The following is an 18,508-nucleotide window of genomic DNA, read 5'->3' as shown; positions in this document are numbered from 1 at the left end:
CCTCACTCCTCTCATTCCATAACTGAATTTTAACCATTTCATTGCTTGAATTTCTCCTTTCCCCTTCATTTCCTTCACCATATTTTAGGCCTTTTAAAATTAATTTCTTGATTTGTTACCCTAATATCTTCGCTCTTAGTCTTTCTTTTCCATCTTGTCCTATGTGCTGGTACCAGCGTTATATTTGTTAAAAATCAAATTATGTCCCTCTGCTACTTACCAGCCTTCAGTAGCTTCCCATTGCCCATATGTTATGAAATTAAGTCCGGTCTCTATAACTTGACCTTTAGGGCCCTCCGCATTCTGACCCAGCTGCCCATGGTTTCTCACACATGCCATTAGCTTTCTTAGCCCTTTTCTATAGCTCATTCAAGTTTTTATTTTATTCTTCCACTGAGACAATAGCACTTACTGTTTCCCAGTGAACTCTAAGTAAATAGTTACTGAATGAATATGTAATCTAGGGTCATACTGGTAATTAGGCGAAGGGATTAACAAAAAGTTGGAAGCAGAATACAGATCTCCTAACTCAAATGATTTTTTTGTATTTGTGTGGAGATGCGGTTTCACTGTGTTGCCCAGCCTGGTCTCAAACTCCTGGCCACAAGCAGTGATCTTCCCACCTTGACCTCTCAAAGTGCTGAGATGATAGGCCTGAGCCACTGTGCTCGTGCTCAGCCTCCAAGGATTTTGTTTTTGTTTTTGTTTTTTTGAGACAGACTGGCTCTATAGCCCAGGCTGGAGTGCAGTGGCGTGATCGTGACTCACTGCAACCTCTGCCTCCCAGACTCAAGCCATCCTCCCACCTCAGCCTCCTGAGTAGCTGGGACTACAGGCATGCACCACCACTCCCAGCTGATTTTTGTATTTTTTTAATACAGACGAGGTTTCATCATGTTGCCCATGCTAACTCATGAGCTCCAATGATCCGCCCACCTCTGCCTCCCAAAGTGCTGGGATTATAAGCGTAAGCCATCACACCCGGCCATCCAGTGATTTTTTAAAAGCTATATTGGCTGGGTGGGGTGGCTTGCGCCTGTAATCTCAGCACTTTGGGAGGCTGAGGTGGGTGGATCACGAGGTCAGCAGTTCAAGACCAGCCTGACCAACATGTTGAAACCCCGTCTCTACTAAAAATACAAAAAAAAAAAAAAAAAATTAGCCAGGTGTGGTGGCGGGTGCCTGTAATCCCAGCTACTCAGGAGGCTCAGGCAGGAGAATTGCTTGAACCTGGGAGGCGGGGGTTGCAGTGATGCCAAGATGGCACCACTGCACTGCAGCCTGGGCAGCAGAGCAAGACTCCATCTCAAAAAAAGCTATATCATGCAGGCTGTTATAAGATTTCAATACAGAAACTGCTAGAAAGATAATTGTAGAAGCAACTAATAACTTCTAAAACAGATTGGTCAGGTTTAGTTCTTGTCAATGCTCTTTAAAAATTCAGCTCAATATATTGAACTTTTCTAATTTGAAAAATGTGTATAATTCAATTTATAATCCTAAAGATCTACAGGCATTTTGGGGAAGCTCACTATATAGGAATAAATCTTTGTCTTTTCAGTCTCAAAGACTTGTGAAACGGACTATTGTTTCTTCAGCCAGCATTAGCTTTCTGATTCAGAATACTAGAGTTTTATTGAGCATGTAGAACAGATTATGAAACATTTTCTCTCTTTGTAAGTTAACTCATCATGGTGTAGTATTATTTTAAATAATGAGTCCCTTTAGTGTGTGTTGTAAACTATTTCCATTTTATGATTAAAGCAGCAGAAAGTTTTTCAGAGTTACCACCACTGTTGCGTAAAGCAAAACCATTATATCCAGTGTTTACACACTACAAGTATTAATATTTTATTTAAATGCAATTTTAAACTATTTTGCAAAGGGTTTTTTTTTTGTTTGTTTGTTTGTTTTTTTTTGAGACAGAGTCTTGCTCTGTCTCCCAGGCTGGAGTACAGTGGCACAATCTTGGCTCACTGCAGCCTCCACCCCCTGGGTTCCAGCTATTCTTGGCACCTCAGCCTCCCGAGTAGCTGGGATTACAGGCACACACCGCCATGCCCGGCTAATTTTTTGTATTTTTAGTAGAAACCTGGTTTTACCTCGTTGGCAGGCTGGTCTTGAACTCCTGACCTCAAGTGATCTGCCTGCCCTGGGCTTCCAGAGTGCTGGGATTACAGGCCTGAGCCACCATGCCCAGCCCTACAAAGGACTTTTTTGTTGTTGTTTTGCATCTTACTTGCCCCTTCCCCCAAAACTAGTAATTTTTGGTAATTCCCTTAGTTTTTCAGACTTTCTTTTTACTCACCTTGGGTAATTCTGAAAAGATATGATATATTTTGTTTTTTAAGATGTGGTCTTGCTCTGTCACCCAGGCTGGAGTTCAGTGGCACAATCCTGGCTCACTGCAACCTCTACCTCCTGGGCTAAAGGGATCCTTCTACCTCAGTCTGCTAAGTAACTGGGATTATAGGTGCACACCACCATGTCCAGCTAATTTTTTTATTTTTAGAGATGAGGTCTCACTGTGTTTCCCAGGTTGGTCTCAAAATTCCTAGGTTCAAGCAGCTCTTCCACCTCAGCCTCCCAAGTTGCTGGGATACAGGTGTGAGCCGTCACTCCTGGCTAAATTTTTAATTTTTTGTTGTGTGTGTGGGGTTTTTTTTTTGTTTGTTTGTTTTTTGTAGAAATGGGTCTCGTTATGTTGCCCAGGCTGGTCTTGAACTACTGGCTTCAAGCAATCCTCTCACCTTGGCCTCCCAAAGTGCTGGAATTACAGGCTCGAGCCATTGCGCCCAGCCAAGAATTGTCTTAAATAATTGTATTTTAACTTACTGCTGTAGTAAACCTTTCTCAAACATTCTTAAATATGTAAAAAATTTTCTTCTCACTTACAGAATTTCAACTATTAATTGCCCTTTTGTTTCATTACTTGGTACCATTTATAAATAGGTAAACCATTCTTGGCTAATAATGAACAAAGGCAGGGGTTTTTTTTACATTTTTGTGTAACTTTCCTTTGTTTCAAACCTCAAGCCTTTCAGATAGAAGATACCTTTGAGGGGCCAGGTGCAGTATTTTAGATAGCAGATACCTTTGACGGGCCAGGTGCGGTGGCTCAACGCCTGTAATCCCAGCACTTTAGGAGGCCGAGGCAGGCAGATCACCTGAGGTCAGGAGTTTGAGACGAGCCTGGCCAATGTGGTACAACCCCGTCTCTACTAAAAATACAAAAAAATTAGCTGGGCCTGGTGGTGCACGCCTGTAGTCCCAGCTACTGGGGAGGCTGAGGAAGGACATTCATTTGAACCTGGGCAGAGAGCTGAGGTCACGCCACTGCACTCCAGCCTGGGTGACAGAGTGAGACTCCATCTCAAAAGAAAAAAAAAAAAAAAATACCTTTGAGAATCTGATGAAAGCTATAATAGTTGTTCCCCAGAAAAATACATAGGGGCACATCTACCTACCCCACCCAGAGGTAGCCACTGTTAACTGTGTGGCATGTTTCCTTCTGTACTTTTTGGGTATACATATATATGTACTCTTTAACCTAAATTGGGTCATCTATTTAATACACACTGTTTTACAGCTTTTTCCACTTGGATGTCTGTGAGATTTTTTGTATACCATTACATCTCAGTTTATCTTTCCAATTTTAATGCCCACATATATTCTATAGCATGGATTATTCTTTTCTCTAGTGATAGAAATTTGGGTTGTTGCCAGCATTTAATTTCATTGTTAGATGTAGAGCTGCAGTGGACATCCTTACACATGCTTTTTTGTGCATGTATGCAAGTATTTTGCTGGAACAGAGATTTAGAAGTGGTATTATTGCATGTACTTACTTTAAAAATTTTAGTAGATAGTAGACTAATTGTTCTTCAGATTACCCCACCCTTGGTAGTGTGTACTTGGTTTTCTGTATCCTCACTATACTTGATACTATGGGTCATTTCAGTAATTACAAAGTAGAAAAAAGTTTCAACAGTGGTCAGACATTTTAAAGAACTGGATCAGCAATATAAACTGACCACTTACTAGTAGTATGTCCACAGGCATACCTGTAATTTTTAAAACATTTTTTTTTCATTTAGTGCCAGTTTGGGTTTTTTTGTTTTGTTTTGTTTTGTTCTGAGATGCAGTCTCACGCTGTTGCCCAGGCTGGAGTGCAGTGGCTCGATCTCGGCTCACTGCAACCTCCACTTCCCGGGTTCAAGCAATTCCCCCTGCCTCAGCCTCCCAAGTAGCTGGGACTACTCACCACACACAGCTCAATTTTTTTTGGTATTTTAGTAAAGATGAAGTTTAACCATGTTGGCCAGGATGGTCTCGATCTCTCGACATCGTGATCCACCTGTCTCTGCCTCCCAGAGTGCTGGGATTACAGGCACGAGCCACCACGCCCGGCCTGCCAGTTTTTTTAAATAGGGAGGTTTCACACAGAATGTGCTCTTTGAAGAACTGAAAGAGCTGGCAGTGCTAAGCCCACAATTCCATATGTTTTCACTGCACTGAATTCAATTCACAGCTCTGCCCTTTATCTGGGAATAAATATGCTCTTCCCAGTTGGTACCAGCAAGGCTGTTGCACTCCTTACTCTCCTGGCTTTGTAAGCATTTGAATTTGTTAACCCCTTAGCCTAAATGAAAGAAACATTTAGCGGACAGGATTTCTCCTTAAACTGAATTTGTTGTATGCTATCATTAATGGAGAGAAGGAAGGAAAAGAAACATACTGTTAGACCAAGACAGGAAGTAACATAACCAGGTAATATCATCCTTGATATTTGTTGAGGTTCTGCTTATCTGAATATTAACTTGTTAGAAACTATGGGCTACTTATTTATTCTAAGCCCTGTTAGGTGTAAATTCTAGTAACTTGGATTATTTCAAGATTAGCTTTTTTTGTGAATATATTAGCTCTCATTTGATGTGTTATGTTTACATTAAACTTTTTCAAAGAAATGATAATTTAGAACTTTTCAGTCATAAGATAATTTACCTAAATCCCTGTTCATACTAGCTCACCATGCCTTCTCCTATGCCTGAGTACCTGAATGTGCACTACATTGGGGAGTCTGCCTCCAGACTGCTGTTCTTATCAATGCACTGGGCACTTTCGATTCCTTCTTTCCAGGCTCTAGGGTGAGTGTTTTGAAATCTTGAATATAAATGTGATTTTGTAGCACAAATGTACATTAAACAAAACTTTTTATTTTGGGAAGATTTGCATTAAAGGAAAAAACAGTATAACAGCTTTAAGTTGTGTCATTCATATGACAAATCATGGCAGCTAACTAGTATTTTCTCTGTATTTATGTGGAAGAGAATCCATATTTTGTAGTTTGACTAAGTTAAGCATTTGGATGGAATATGATCAGTAGAATTGATAGACTATGGCTAGCATTTGTCACAGGCCTCATCTTTCATTGGCTCAAAGATAGACTGTAAGACTTCCCTAGGTTCTTGTTTCTCTCTCATCACTACTATTTCAGTGTTCTTCCCAGGCATGTTACTAAAGAGCTGAATTTTGCCTACGGTGGTTATGTTAAAAGTAGAGATAATTGTTTTCCAATCATGTGGTTCAAAAAAAAAAAAAGAAAATGTGAACCCCCATAGTACCACTACAATGACTTAGAGGGTTAGTCTTACCACTCAAGAGTACATCTGAGGTTGGGCATGGTAACTAACGCCTGTAATCCCAGCATTTTGGGAGGTCAGGGCAGGAGGATGGCTTGAGGCCAGGAGTTTAAGACCAGCCTGGGCAACAGAGTGAGTCCCTGTCTCTCCAAAAAAAAAAAAAAAAAGTTTTAATTAGGTGGGCATGGTGATGCACACTAGTAGTTCCAGCTACTCTAGAGGCTAAGGGGGGCCAATCACTTTAGCCCAGAAGTTCGAGGCTGAAGTAAGCCATGATCACATTGCTTACTGCACTCCAGCCTGGAACGGAGCTAGACCCTGTCTCTTAAAAAAGAGTATATCTATATTCTGTTCTGAAGAAATCAGATGAGATAGAAAATGGCCTACTGTAAGAAACTCAAGCTTTACCTAAAGTTTGCCAAATGTATTTAAATTGTTTTAAAATAACTGGTGTGTCTAAAGGCAAAACAATGGAAAAAGTTAAGCCCGTAGTTAGAAAGTTTTTATTCAAAGTTAGAAAGTTTTTATTCAACTCCTAGGACCCTAATTCACCAGTATGATTTTGTAAGCAATTCAGTTTCACATCCTGTATACCTGTTCTTCCATTTGCCAAATGGGAATAATAATTGCCCACCTCTTATCCTCTGAGACTGTTTTGAATATAACAAAGAAACATGCGAACATGATTGCAAAAGGCATACAGAGAACTGAATAAAGGCATATTTAACATTATAATTTGGTTTATTAATCAGCATTATACTATGCGTTAAATCATGTGCTCAATTATAGTTACATAGACTAAAAGCCTGATTTAGAATGGTTAACCTTTAAAATGATTGTTAGTCCTTTTTTAACATTCAATTTTCAGAATTTCTCTAGTTTTCTGGGTTTTTTTTTAAGAGATGAGTTCTTCCTCTGTCATTGAGACTGATCTGGAACTCCTGGGCTCAAGCAATCCTCCTATATGGATGCCTCCCATACAGGTGTGCACCACCTCGCCCAACGTCCAGTGTGTTTGTTTGTAGAAAAAAATACAATGTAAATTTGCATATTGGCAATTGATTTTTTTTTTTTATTTAGTTGGGATAGTCTTTTTTCTACTTTGTAATTACTGAAATGATCAATAGTATCAAATATAGTGAGGATACAGAAAACCAAGTACACACTACCGAGGGTGGGGTAATCTGGAGAACAATTAGTCTATTATCTACCAAAATTTTTAAAATAAGTACTTATACTGGAGTGCAGTAGCATGATCTCGGCTCACTGCACTCTCCACCTCTCAGTTTCAAGCAATTCTTATGCCTCAGCCTCCTGAGTAGCTGGGACTACAGGTGTGCACCACCAAGCCCAGCTAATTTTTGTATTTTTAGTAGAGATGGGATTTCCCCATGTTGGCCAGGCAGGTCTCAAACTCCTGGCCTCAAGTGATTTGCTCACTTCAGCCTCCCAAAGTGCTGGTGTTATAGGCGTGAGCCTCTGTGCCTAGCCAGCAATTGACTAATTTTAAAATATTAAGTGTAGTTCAGTCATCTTGTAACTCACATTCATATGTCTAAAAAGTAACCTGGTGATATTTTTCATGATAGGCCATCAGTTATTATAATAAAACAACAAAAGGGAGGAATTTTGGGGAGTGGTTTGAACTCCTTGAATTATTTACACCACCATTGATCTTAAGTACTTCTATTAAATTGAGTATAATTATCCTATGGAAATAGCACAGATGTTGAAGAAACCAAAAATAAGGCCTCAGGAGGTTTCTGTTTATAAAATAAGTCATTTTTATAGTGGTAGCCACATTTTCCTGTGATCTGTATTGAGAATCAGTTTCAATGTAACAACCGCAAGATTCTTTGTAATTAGAATTTGATCTAGCAATCAAGGCCATGATGCAAACTCTCATTTTTTATCCCTGTCTGGATAATTCATAGATCTTATTTATGTGTTTACTTAATCATACGGATAAGGACAAAGTGCTAATGATGGAAAAATTCTATTATATGGAAATAAAAGCTATTCTAATATTCTAAAAGTAGAGACGCATTAGGTTGCTTTTTTTGTTGTTTTTTTTGTTTTTGAGATGGAGGCTCGCTCTGTCCCCCAGGCTGGAGTGCAGTGGTGATCACTGCTCACTGCAAGCTCGGCCTCCCGGGTTCAGGCCATTCTCCTGCCTCAGCCTCCCGAGTAGCTGCGACTACAGGCGCCTGCAACCACGCCCAGCTAATTTTTGTATTTTTAGTAGAGACGGGGTTTCACCGTGTTAGCCGGGCCAATCTCGATCTCCTAACCTCGTGATCCGCCCGCCTGGGCCTCCCAAAGTGCTGGGATTACAGGCGTGAGCCACTGCGCCTGGCCAAGTTTGCATTTTTATCTAAAAATATAAAAGTTGGTGACAAAGTCCTAATTTTACAGAGAGAAACAGATAAGCAACATTAATCATTTTCTGAAATCAAGATTGTTTTGATCACTTTAATTGAAGGGAACAGTAACTTAAATATTTAATTTTACTAAACAGTGCATGGTTAGTACCTTTGTATTTTACAAGGCTTCTGTATTTTACAAAGGTGTTGATTGTCATTATACAGTTAATACTACTAATATTTTACAAGGCTTCTGTATTTTACAAAGGTATTGATTTTCTGTTTTAAGATTTGTAGTTTCAATTGTTGGTTTTAAGTTCTCCCTGCAAAATTTAGGTTAAGTGGCTATATGAATAGTGGTAGATTCCATTGCGGGGTAGTGGAGAGTACTTGTCATGATTTGCCTGGAGTAAGTATGGCAGCAGTCATCTCTACCTAGATTCTTAAAATATAACCAAAAGCTCCAAACCACCACCATTTACCACAGGAGACTTTATTTATTGAATAATGTAATCAATAGCCTTCCATTAAATGCTAAGCCAGACAGCTGAATCTTTTAAATTACCACTGAAACATAATGCAATGTTTCCTGTAACTTTGTAGTTTTGAAACCTGTAACTTTTTGGGTTCATTTTGACATATCACTGATACTTTTCCCTGAGGACTGGTGCCTTCAGTATTACCAGATATGAGGGGCTCAAAAGTTATATTCCTTTATGAAAATAAATAGTATAAACAATTATATAACCTCTAATTGTGAGTCCTATATACGTATTTTAATGAATATTAACAATATAGGCCAGGCGTGGTGGCTCATGCCTGTAATCTCAGCACTTTGGGAGGCCAAAGCAGGCAGATCACTTGAGGCCAGGAGTTCAAGACCAGCCTCGCCAACATGGCAAAACCCTGTCTCTACTAAAAATTCAAAAATTAGCCAGGCGTGGTGGCAGCCCCCTGTAATCCCAGCTACGCGGGAGGCTGAGGCAGGAGAATCACTTGAATCCAGGAGACGGAGGTTGTAGTGAGCTGAGATCATGTCACTGTACTCCAGCCTGGGTGACAGAGTGAGACTCTGCTTCAAAAAAAAAAAAGTAAACCCACAATATAGTGTAGTAGTTAGAGAAAAATACCTGTACCTATTTGTAAAAGAAATTAACATATTTACTATTTTGCAAGTTAATGCTCTTTTAAAAACTAGAGATGGAGGTCTCACTATGTTGTCCAGGCTGATCTTGAACTCCTTGCCTCAAGCGATTCTCCCAGCTGAGCCTCCCAAAGTACTGGGATTACAGGCATGAGCCATCATATCTGGCCTTTTTTTTTTTTTTTTTTTTTTTTTTAACCTCAACATTTGTGTTGCTTTTTAGATGCCTTAGTGATAACCTTAACTACAGTCTCTACTCAGCTCTTTTTGCTTCTTAAAGGAAAGATGTTTTAAACATAAACTACAATAGTCAGTTATTTTCCTAACAGGAAAAACTGGTAGCAAACATGCCCTTACCGTCCCAAAATATTAACCTTAAATGGAGGAGTCTCTACTGAGAAATTTACTGATTTTAGCATTTTACTTGCTAAATTGTGTAATGAGGTTTAAAGGAGCATAAACGTTCTAATTCTGTTTTTATACATCTGCTGGCTTTTGTGTCTTTGGACCACGTAACCTAAATGAGGCTCAGTGTCTGTAAATTAGGAGCAGAAACACTTGATTATGAACTACATCACATAGGTGAGATAATGAATGTAAATGGATCTAAGCCATTGCCTGCTGCAAAGTAGATAATAAAAGGTCATTCTTCTTCATTCTCTTAAAGACCATCTTTTTAGAGTAGCCTTGCTGTTTTTCTTTCCTAACATAATTGAACTTTTAAAAACATAGCTAGCTTATACCATCAGGGTTTTTGGTTTGGGGTTTGGATAAATGTAAATAGATATCTTTCTGTAGTTGGTTTCTACAGTCCTTTTCACTTTTCTTTTGGAAACACAGTAATCTGGTAGGTTATTTCTCATCTGCCACTTTTGTCTTTTTTCTTTAGTAATAATTTTGGTATTCTTATCCTTTGCACTTATACTCCTTTTTTTCTGAGCTTCTCCAGCAATGCCAGGGTACTTTCTTACTAAAAGATGCATAGCACAAGCCAGCTCTGATTTTTTTCCATTTATTTTTCCTTTCCTGTGTTTACTAGTAAACTACTTTGGTTAGCTATTTCCTCCTTAAAACTTCAGAATCAGAGGTTAAAAGTGAAACTGAGTTTAACTTCCTTCATGTTAGCTTTTAATTTTTTTTAATGTTTAAAGTAATATTGAACTATAGGATTATAAAGTAAAACCTCACTCACCAGAGGTAACTAACCCCACTGTTAACAGTTTGGTGTCCTACTAGAAATTTTCCGTGAGATACTTATTAGACAATTAAATACATACACATATTTACATATCCTATTCTTTGCCTTGCTTTTTACACTCATAAACTTCTTCCTATGTTAGTACATGTAAATTTACCCCATTTGTCCTCATAGCTTCTATTATAGTATTCCATTTTATGTACTTATTCATTCCTTATTAGTAGACATTTGGATTGTTGCCAGTTTTCTTTGTTATTATATCCAGTGCTACAATGTGCATTTTGTGGCATTGTGTATGTATTTTCGCCCACTTTTTTTAGTATAGTCATGTTAGTATAGTGTTGCCCATTTAATGTGCCCACTGGTAAATGTGTTGCCCATTTAATGATGGCTATGTAATCTCAGAAATGCATCATTAGGCAATTTTGTCATTGTGAACATCATAGAGTGTACTTACACAAACCTACTACACATCAAGGCTATATGCTACAACCTAGTGCTCCTAGGCTACAAACCTAGGACAAACCTGTATAGCATGTTACTGTACTGAATACCATAGGCAGTTGTAACACAATAGTAAATATTTGTGTATCTAAACATAGAGAAGTGTCCATAAAAATATGATATTATAATCTTATGGGACCACTGTTGTATATGTGGTACATTGTTGACTAAAACGTTGTGCTATGCATGACTGTATTTCTATAACATAGTTTCTTAGAGGTGAAATTGCCGGGTCTAAGAAGGTGTACATTTTAACTTTCGATGGGTACTACCAAACTGTTCTCTGAAAAGATGTTGATCCAGTTTATGCTCACGTCAGCAGTGTATGAGAATGAATACTTATTTCCTCACCTCTTCCCCAATTCTGGATTTTATCCATCTTTAATGAAAATAGTATCCTTTATTTTTATCTCCTTTGATTTTGTTTAAGATTGATATTTTTAAGCATTTTCTATATGAATATTATAAAATACTGGTTTTCTTTGCATTTAAACTTTACTTTCAAATGGTAGGCAGTTTCTTGTGGCCAGTGATCCTTCTTGGATACTGAATGGAAAAGAGATCAGCCTGAAGTTAAAATTTCACATTAATAATTCTCAGAAAAAAAAAACTTGCTGCGACTGAGTTGACAGTATTAGCGTTTGTTTCAAGTATGTTCAATTATTTAATAAAATATAATGTCATAAAGAAGGCTGTGGTTCTTAACGAATGATTTCTGTTAAACATACTGATTATCCTAATTTTAAAGCTTTATTAAGAAGAAAAATATATAAGTACCATTCATTAGGTTGGACATATTTCCTATCAGGATGTTCTTACCAACTTATATCTCTCCAGAGATTTAAGGAAAGAAATCTTATAGTTTCATCATCTTATTTATAATAAAGTCTGTAGGTTTGGTTTAAAGATTGTTTAATTGTAAAAGGGCCTATGTCCACAGCTCTTTTCATCAAAGTTCTCACTTCTGCCTGTTCTGTACTCCCTAAGATCAGAAATCATTTGCAGAATTCTTTCTGTGTACCATGTACTGCATTGGTCTCTGGATACAGAAATGCACAAGGGAGTCTCTGCCTTCAGTGAGGATACATGTGTGCGTGACACTGAAGGGGGAATGATTAACTGTTGAGAGAGGAATAATGTTCCTTCTAGAAAGTGAACTCTGAGCTGTATTTTAAGGGATCAGTAGGTATTAGCCAGGAAAACAAGGCTACGAAAGGACCTTCCAAGACAATAGGATAGCATTTAGTAATTCACTCAAAAATTTGTATTGAATATCTATTGTATGCTTGTTCTCACCTTAGCACATTTGCCCTTGTTCTCTCTGGGATACTATTCCCCCTAGATCTGATTTTTGTTTTTGTTTGTTTGTTTTAATTCTCTGCCATCTTTCTCCACTCAGATGTCGCCACCTCAGAAATGCCTTCTCTAACCACCTTAGCTGAACCTTCCCATTTTCTAATATACATACTTTATAGTAATGTAGAATTTTTATTACCTAAAATTATGTATAATCATATATGTATATTTATATAAAATATTTGAAATTATATATTTGTTATTTCCCCTCTTTTTCATGAAGGCAGACTTAATCTCTTAATTGCTATTTCTCCACTAACTGGCATATACTTTCAATTTTTTTTTTTTCTTTTTTTTTTTTTTGAGACAGGGTCTTCCTGTGCCAGATTAGAGGCTGGAGTGCAGTGTCTCTTCACAGATGCAATCATGGTGTGCCACCCCTTCAAACTCCTGGCCTCAAGCAATCCTCCCACCTCAACCCTCCTGAGTAGCTGGGACTACAGGCATGTGCCACAGCACCCAGCTAATTCTCTCTTTTTTTTTTTTGAGACAGGGTCTCACTCTGTCACCCAAGCTGGAGTGCAGTGGTGTGATCACAGCTCACCGAAGCCTCGACTTCCCCAGGCTTAGGTGATCCTCCCACCTCAGCCTGCGAGTAGCTGAGACTATAGGCGTGCACCTCCACACCCAGCTAATTTTTGGATTTTTTGCAGAGATAGGGTTTCGTCATGTTGCCCAGGCTGGTCTGCAACTCCTGGGCTCAAGTGATGCATCTGCCTCAGCCTCCCAAAGTGCTGGGATTACAGGCGTGAGCTACTGCACCCAGCCCCAGCTAATTCTTACATTTCACCTCTTAATAACTCTGAGCAAGATAAAGGATGTATAGTGTCTCTGCATTTTGTATCATTAGACAACCTGAGACCTGGGAAGTTTATTTGCCTAATTTCAAATGGATAAATAGGTTTAAGTAGCTGGGACGGCAGGCACATGCCACTATGCTCGGCTAATGTTTTCATTTTTTGTAGAGATGGGGGTCTTTTTTTTTTTTTTTTTTTTGAGACGGAGTCTCGCTCTGTCACCCAGGCTGGAGTGCAGTGGTGTGATCTCTGCTCACTGCAAGCTCTGCCTCCTGGGTTCACACCATTCTCCTGCCTCAGCCTCCTTATGCTGCTGAGATCACTTACTTAGAAATTCAGGAAAGAACTTTTGACCTTTCTAATCTCTTTTTATTCATAGTAAAATCCTGGGTATCTCATTTATAGGGATACTAATATCTCCTCTGAAACATATTTATACAATGAACCATTTTACTCCTAAAATTGGTTGCTTGCCTACTATAAAATAATTCTAGAGGCTGGGAGCAGTGGCTCACGCCTGTAATCCCAACACTTTGGTAGGCCAAGGCAGGCAGATCACCTGAAGTCAGGAGTTCAAGACCAGCCTGGTCAACATGGCAAAACCTTGTCTCTACTGAAAATACAAAAATTAGCTGCATGTGGTGGTGCATGCCTGTAATCCCAGCTACCAGGGAGGCTGAGGCAGGAGAATCGCTTTAACCCAGGAGGTGGAGGTTGCAGTGAGCAGAGATCACGCCATTGCACTCCAGCCTGGGCAACAGAGCAAGACTCTGTCTCAAAACAATAAAATAATTTGAATTGCCCTTTCTTTTAAAAGGTATTTACCTGTATTCAAAGCAAAAGTTTTTTTTTAGTATATGCTTTTGCTTTTAAGAACAATCTTTATTCCATTTGTATTAAATGTGAAGTTAAAGCCCCAACTTTTTTAGTTTGAATATTACTTGCAATTGTTCTTATAAACTGGCTGATTGATGAGCTAGCTACTATTTAAATGTCTAAGCATTCCTCATTTCTCGTTTTGTTATCAGCTATACAAAACACAGACTTGCTCAAATCTTTCTAGAGTAATTTTAGTTTAGTAATATGCTGTTTTTAAGTATTTGGACTAGCTGTAAGGTTTATAAAACTTATTTTAATAATATCTGATTTGTGCTTTTATTACTGTTTTTAATAGGCAAGAAAACAGCATATCACTGGTGAAAGCTTACTGGAATGAACTTTTTACTCTTGGTCTTGCCCAGTGCTGGCAAGTGATGAATGTAGCAACTATATTAGCAACATTTGTGAATTGTCTTCACAATAGTCTTCAACAAGGTAAAAAGCACCTTCCTTACCTTTTCCAGGATGTAGGAGGAGGCATGAGTTTTATTAAATGTTATGACTAAAGTTAGATATCTAATAATTATTATATTAGTGTTTTAGGTACCAGTGCTCTTCTTACTTTAGATAATTTTTACAATTTTATAAATTTACTAATCCTCTAAAAATATTTTTTAAATAGATTGCAACAAAATTGAAAACAGTATACTTAAGTCTGGCAGGCTATTTCTGACCAGGCCTTGTGAATTTCTGTGCAACTATCAAAGAATCCAGGGTGAGCTTATGTAGAGGTGGTCAAATATTTTAAAACATATACTACTCAGCAATTTTTAAATGACCTTTCTTTATTATAGCCCTTTGAATCCTAAGATAGGTTGATTTTGTATCAATTCATCAGGGTGTATTCTGTCACCTAAATAGTTCTGAAGAGTCAGGAACAATCCTTTTTAATCTGTTTTTCCTTTCCTAGATGCCAAGGTAATTGCAGCCCTCATTCATTTCACAAGACGAGCAATCGCTGATTTATAAATGCTTAACTATAGAATGGCTTATGACTACCCAAAACAGTGCCCCATCAACAAATGGGGAAATTGCCTTTCGAGCTCAGGAATAATTTATAAATTGGGGACTACCTTTTAGTTCCTTAGCATATTCTATTTCTTATGGTTTTATATAATTTTTAAATCATTTGCTTCCTCCTTATATTTAACAGCAGAGGGGTAATCACCTTAAAATGTCATCAAAAATAGATCTACTAGAAGGCAGCATCACATTCCCATCTTACTTATGGACTGCTACCCCTGGTTCATATCTTATATGCCTGTAATGGTTATAAAGCCTACCTTCAGGAAAGCTATGGTTGACTAATTACTAATGGATGGGTTTTAAACAGTCCCTCTACAATAAATTAAAATCTTTATTGTAAAATTTTATTCTGCTTCAGTTTTTTCTTCTTAACAGTGTTTTTACTAAATATTTGTTTTTATTAATAGTAGTCTTGGTAGTGAAACATGTAGATGGTTTTGCTCATTTTTTCCCAACCAATATAAGCTTAAATAAAATCCTATTACCAAAATTTGAGTCTTACATACTTTTAGTTGTCTAGTGTTTCAGGTGGTTATCTTTACATCCTATCTTCTCAAAGGTATATCTTGAAAGCAAACATTTCAGCCAGGTGGGGTGGTTCACACCTGTAATTCCAGCACTTTGGGAGGCTGAGGTGAGACTGCTTGAGCCTAGGAGTTCAAGACTAGCCTGGACAACATTGTGGTACCCCACCTCTACAGACATTTTTTAAAAATTAGCTGGCCATAGTGGCGCATGCCTATATTCATAGTCCCAGCTACTTAGGAATCTGAGGCAGAGGATTACTTGAGCCCAGGAATTTGAGGTTGCAGTGAGCTATGACGGCACCACTACACCCTAGCCTGGATAACAGAGTGAGAACCATTTCTTTAAAAAAAAAAAAAAAAAAAAGGGTGGGGAGGGGGGCGTTGGGCGCGGTAGCTCACGCCTGTAATCCCAGCACTTTGAGATGCCTAGGCGGGTGGATCACGAGGTCAGGAGTTCAAGACCAGCCTGGCAAACATGGTGAAACTCCGTCTCTACTAAAAATACAAAAAAATTAGCCAGGCGTGGTGGCAGGCGCCTGTAATCCCAGCTACTCAGGAGGCTGAGGCAGAGAATTGCTTGAACCCGGGAGGCAGAGGTTGCAGTGAGCCGAGATCGTGCCACTGCACTCCAGCCTGGGCGACAGAGCGAGACTCCATCTCAAAAAAAAAAAAAAGGAACCATTATGTTTAGAGTTTTCTTTGTTTGTTTGTTTGTTTTTAACAAGCCAATTGCCATAAACATCCAAATCCATTTTTTATATAAAGTTTTTTCCCCAAAAGCAATTACCATGAGAAAATAATTCATTTTTTAAAAGTACTTTTACAACATCAAAAGAATTAAGATGAAATATAAACCTGGCTGGGCACAGTGGTTCACACTTTGGGAGGCTGAGGCAGGCAGATCACTTGAGGTCAGGGGTTCAAGACCAGCCTGGCCAACATGGTGAAACCCCGTCTCTACTAAAATACAAAATTTAGCCATTCATGGTGGTGCTCACCTGTAGTCCCAACTACTCGGGGAGGCTGAGGTGGCAGGATTGCTTGAAACCAGGAGGCAGAGTTGCAGTGAGTTGAGATTGCACCACTGCACTCCAGCCTTGGGCAACAGAGCGAGACCCTGTCTCAAGAAAAATAAATATAAACCTTTCTACTTAAGTAATACAGATTATACTAACCGCTTGTTGTTCTTGAATGAACAATATCTTAAGATGATTAGTTTTAGCTATAATTGCAGAAATACTTAATTTTAAACATTTCTACATTGGTCACTCAAAGCTTGAAATTCATGAGAGGAAGGCCAGGCACAGTGGCTCACGTCTGTAATCCCAACACTTCGGGAGGCATAGGTGGGCTAATCACTTGAGCCCAGGAGTTCAAGACCAGCCTGGGCAACATAGTGAAACCCCATCCTACAAAAAATACAAAAATTAGCTGGGCGCGGTGGCATGTGCCTCTAGTCCCAGCTACTCGGGAGGCTGAGGCAGGAGAACTGCTTGAGTCCAGGAGGCAGAGGTTGCAGTGAGCCAAGATCACCCCACTGCACTGCCACCTGAGCGACAGGAGTAAAACCCTGCCTCAAAAAAAATTTAAGAATTAAAAAATTTTTCAAAATTCTTGAGAGGGAAATATATTGGATGAAAGTAGTTGTTCATTTTAGACAAACACTAGAAGCATTTGTTTATTTTTAATTAAAGATAAAATGTCAACAGAAAGAAGAAAATTATTGATGGAGCACATCTTCAAACTACAGGAGTTTTGTAACAGCATGGTTAAACTCTGCATTGATGGATATGAATATGCCTACCTGAAGGCAATAGTACTCTTCAGTCCAGGTATATAAACATTTACTTTTTATTCAAAACAAAATGTTTCACGATGTGGAGAAATAGAAGCCCTCATATGTTGCAAGTGGGGATGTAAAATGGTGCAGTTGCCTTGGAAGAGTTCAGTAGTTCTTCAAAAGGTTAAACATGGAGTTATCATATGACTCAGCAGCTTCACTCTTGTCAGCCCAAGAGAAATGAAAAATATATATCTATGCAAGAATGTGTATATAAATAGTCATAGCAGCATTATTTATAATAGTCAAAAAATGGAGACAACCCAAATGTCGGTCAACAGATGAACAAATAAATTTAATACATACATATGATGGAATATCATTCAGCCATAAAAGGAAGGAAATTCTAACACATACTACAACACAGATGAACCTTTAAAAGTTCTGCTAAATGAAAGAAGCCAGTCATATTGTTTGATTTCATTTATATAAAATATGCAAAATAGGCAAACCGGTATAGACAAAATAGATAAGTGGTTGCCAGGGACTAAGGAGAAGGAAGAAATGGGAAGTGACTGCTAATGGGTAGTGTTTTTTTTGGAGTGACAAAAATGTTCCAAAATTAGATTGTGGTGATAGTTGTACAACTATCAGTATATTCATACTAAAAACTATTGAATTGTATACTTTTTTTTTTTTAGACTGAGTCTCGCTCTGTCGCCCAGGCTGGAGTGTAGTGGTGCAATCTCAGTTCACTGCAACCTCCGCCTCCTGTGTTCAAACGATTCTTCTGCCTCAGCCTCCCCAGTAGCTGGAATTACAGGCATGTACCACCACACCCAGCTCATTTTTGTATTTTTAGTAGAGACGAGTTTCACTATGTTGGCTAGGCTGGTGTTGAACTCCTGACCTAAAGTGATCTACCCACCTCGGCCTCCCAAAGTGCTGGGATTACAGGAGTGAACCACCCGCCTGGCCCGAATTGTATACTTTTTAAATTGGTGAATTTTAAAGATGTTAGACATTTATATGGGTATGAAAAGGGAGGTTGAGAAGTCAGTGAAATAATATGATAGACCTTGGCAGGGCGCAGTAGCTCATGCCTGTAATCCTCACATTTTGGGAGGCCGAGATGGGAGGATTGGTCAGGAGTTTGAGACCAGCCTGGGCAACATAAGGAGACCTCTTCTCTACAAAAATCAAAATAAAAAAAATTAGCTGGATGTGCTGGTGCGCACCTGTAGTTTCAGCTACTTGGGAGGCTTAGGTGGGAGAATCACTTCAGCCTGAGA

At 38.7% G+C, this 18,508-nt stretch overlaps 1 protein-coding gene across 6 annotated transcripts in view; it reads left to right on the top strand.

The window, feature by feature from the left end:
• Window positions 1–18,508, top strand: part of NR2C1 (nuclear receptor subfamily 2 group C member 1) — a 53,696-nt gene that overhangs the window by 28,334 nt on the left and 6,854 nt on the right. For 3 of the 6 annotated variants that reach the window (NM_001133804.2, XM_054526529.2, XM_009248111.3), the window contains 3 exon segments: window positions 5,026–5,147; window positions 14,179–14,318; window positions 17,131–17,268. In NM_001133804.2, the coding sequence (NP_001127276.1) occupies window positions 5,026–5,147; window positions 14,179–14,318; window positions 17,131–17,268 (400 nt within the window). 6 annotated transcript variants of the gene reach the window in all.

This window comes from Pongo abelii, chromosome 10 (genome assembly GCF_028885655.2).
Source record: "Pongo abelii isolate AG06213 chromosome 10, NHGRI_mPonAbe1-v2.0_pri, whole genome shotgun sequence".
NCBI lineage: Eukaryota > Metazoa > Chordata > Mammalia > Primates > Hominidae > Pongo > Pongo abelii.
The sequence above is the reverse complement of the archived record's forward strand: the minus strand, read 5'-3'. Positions and strand labels throughout refer to the sequence as shown.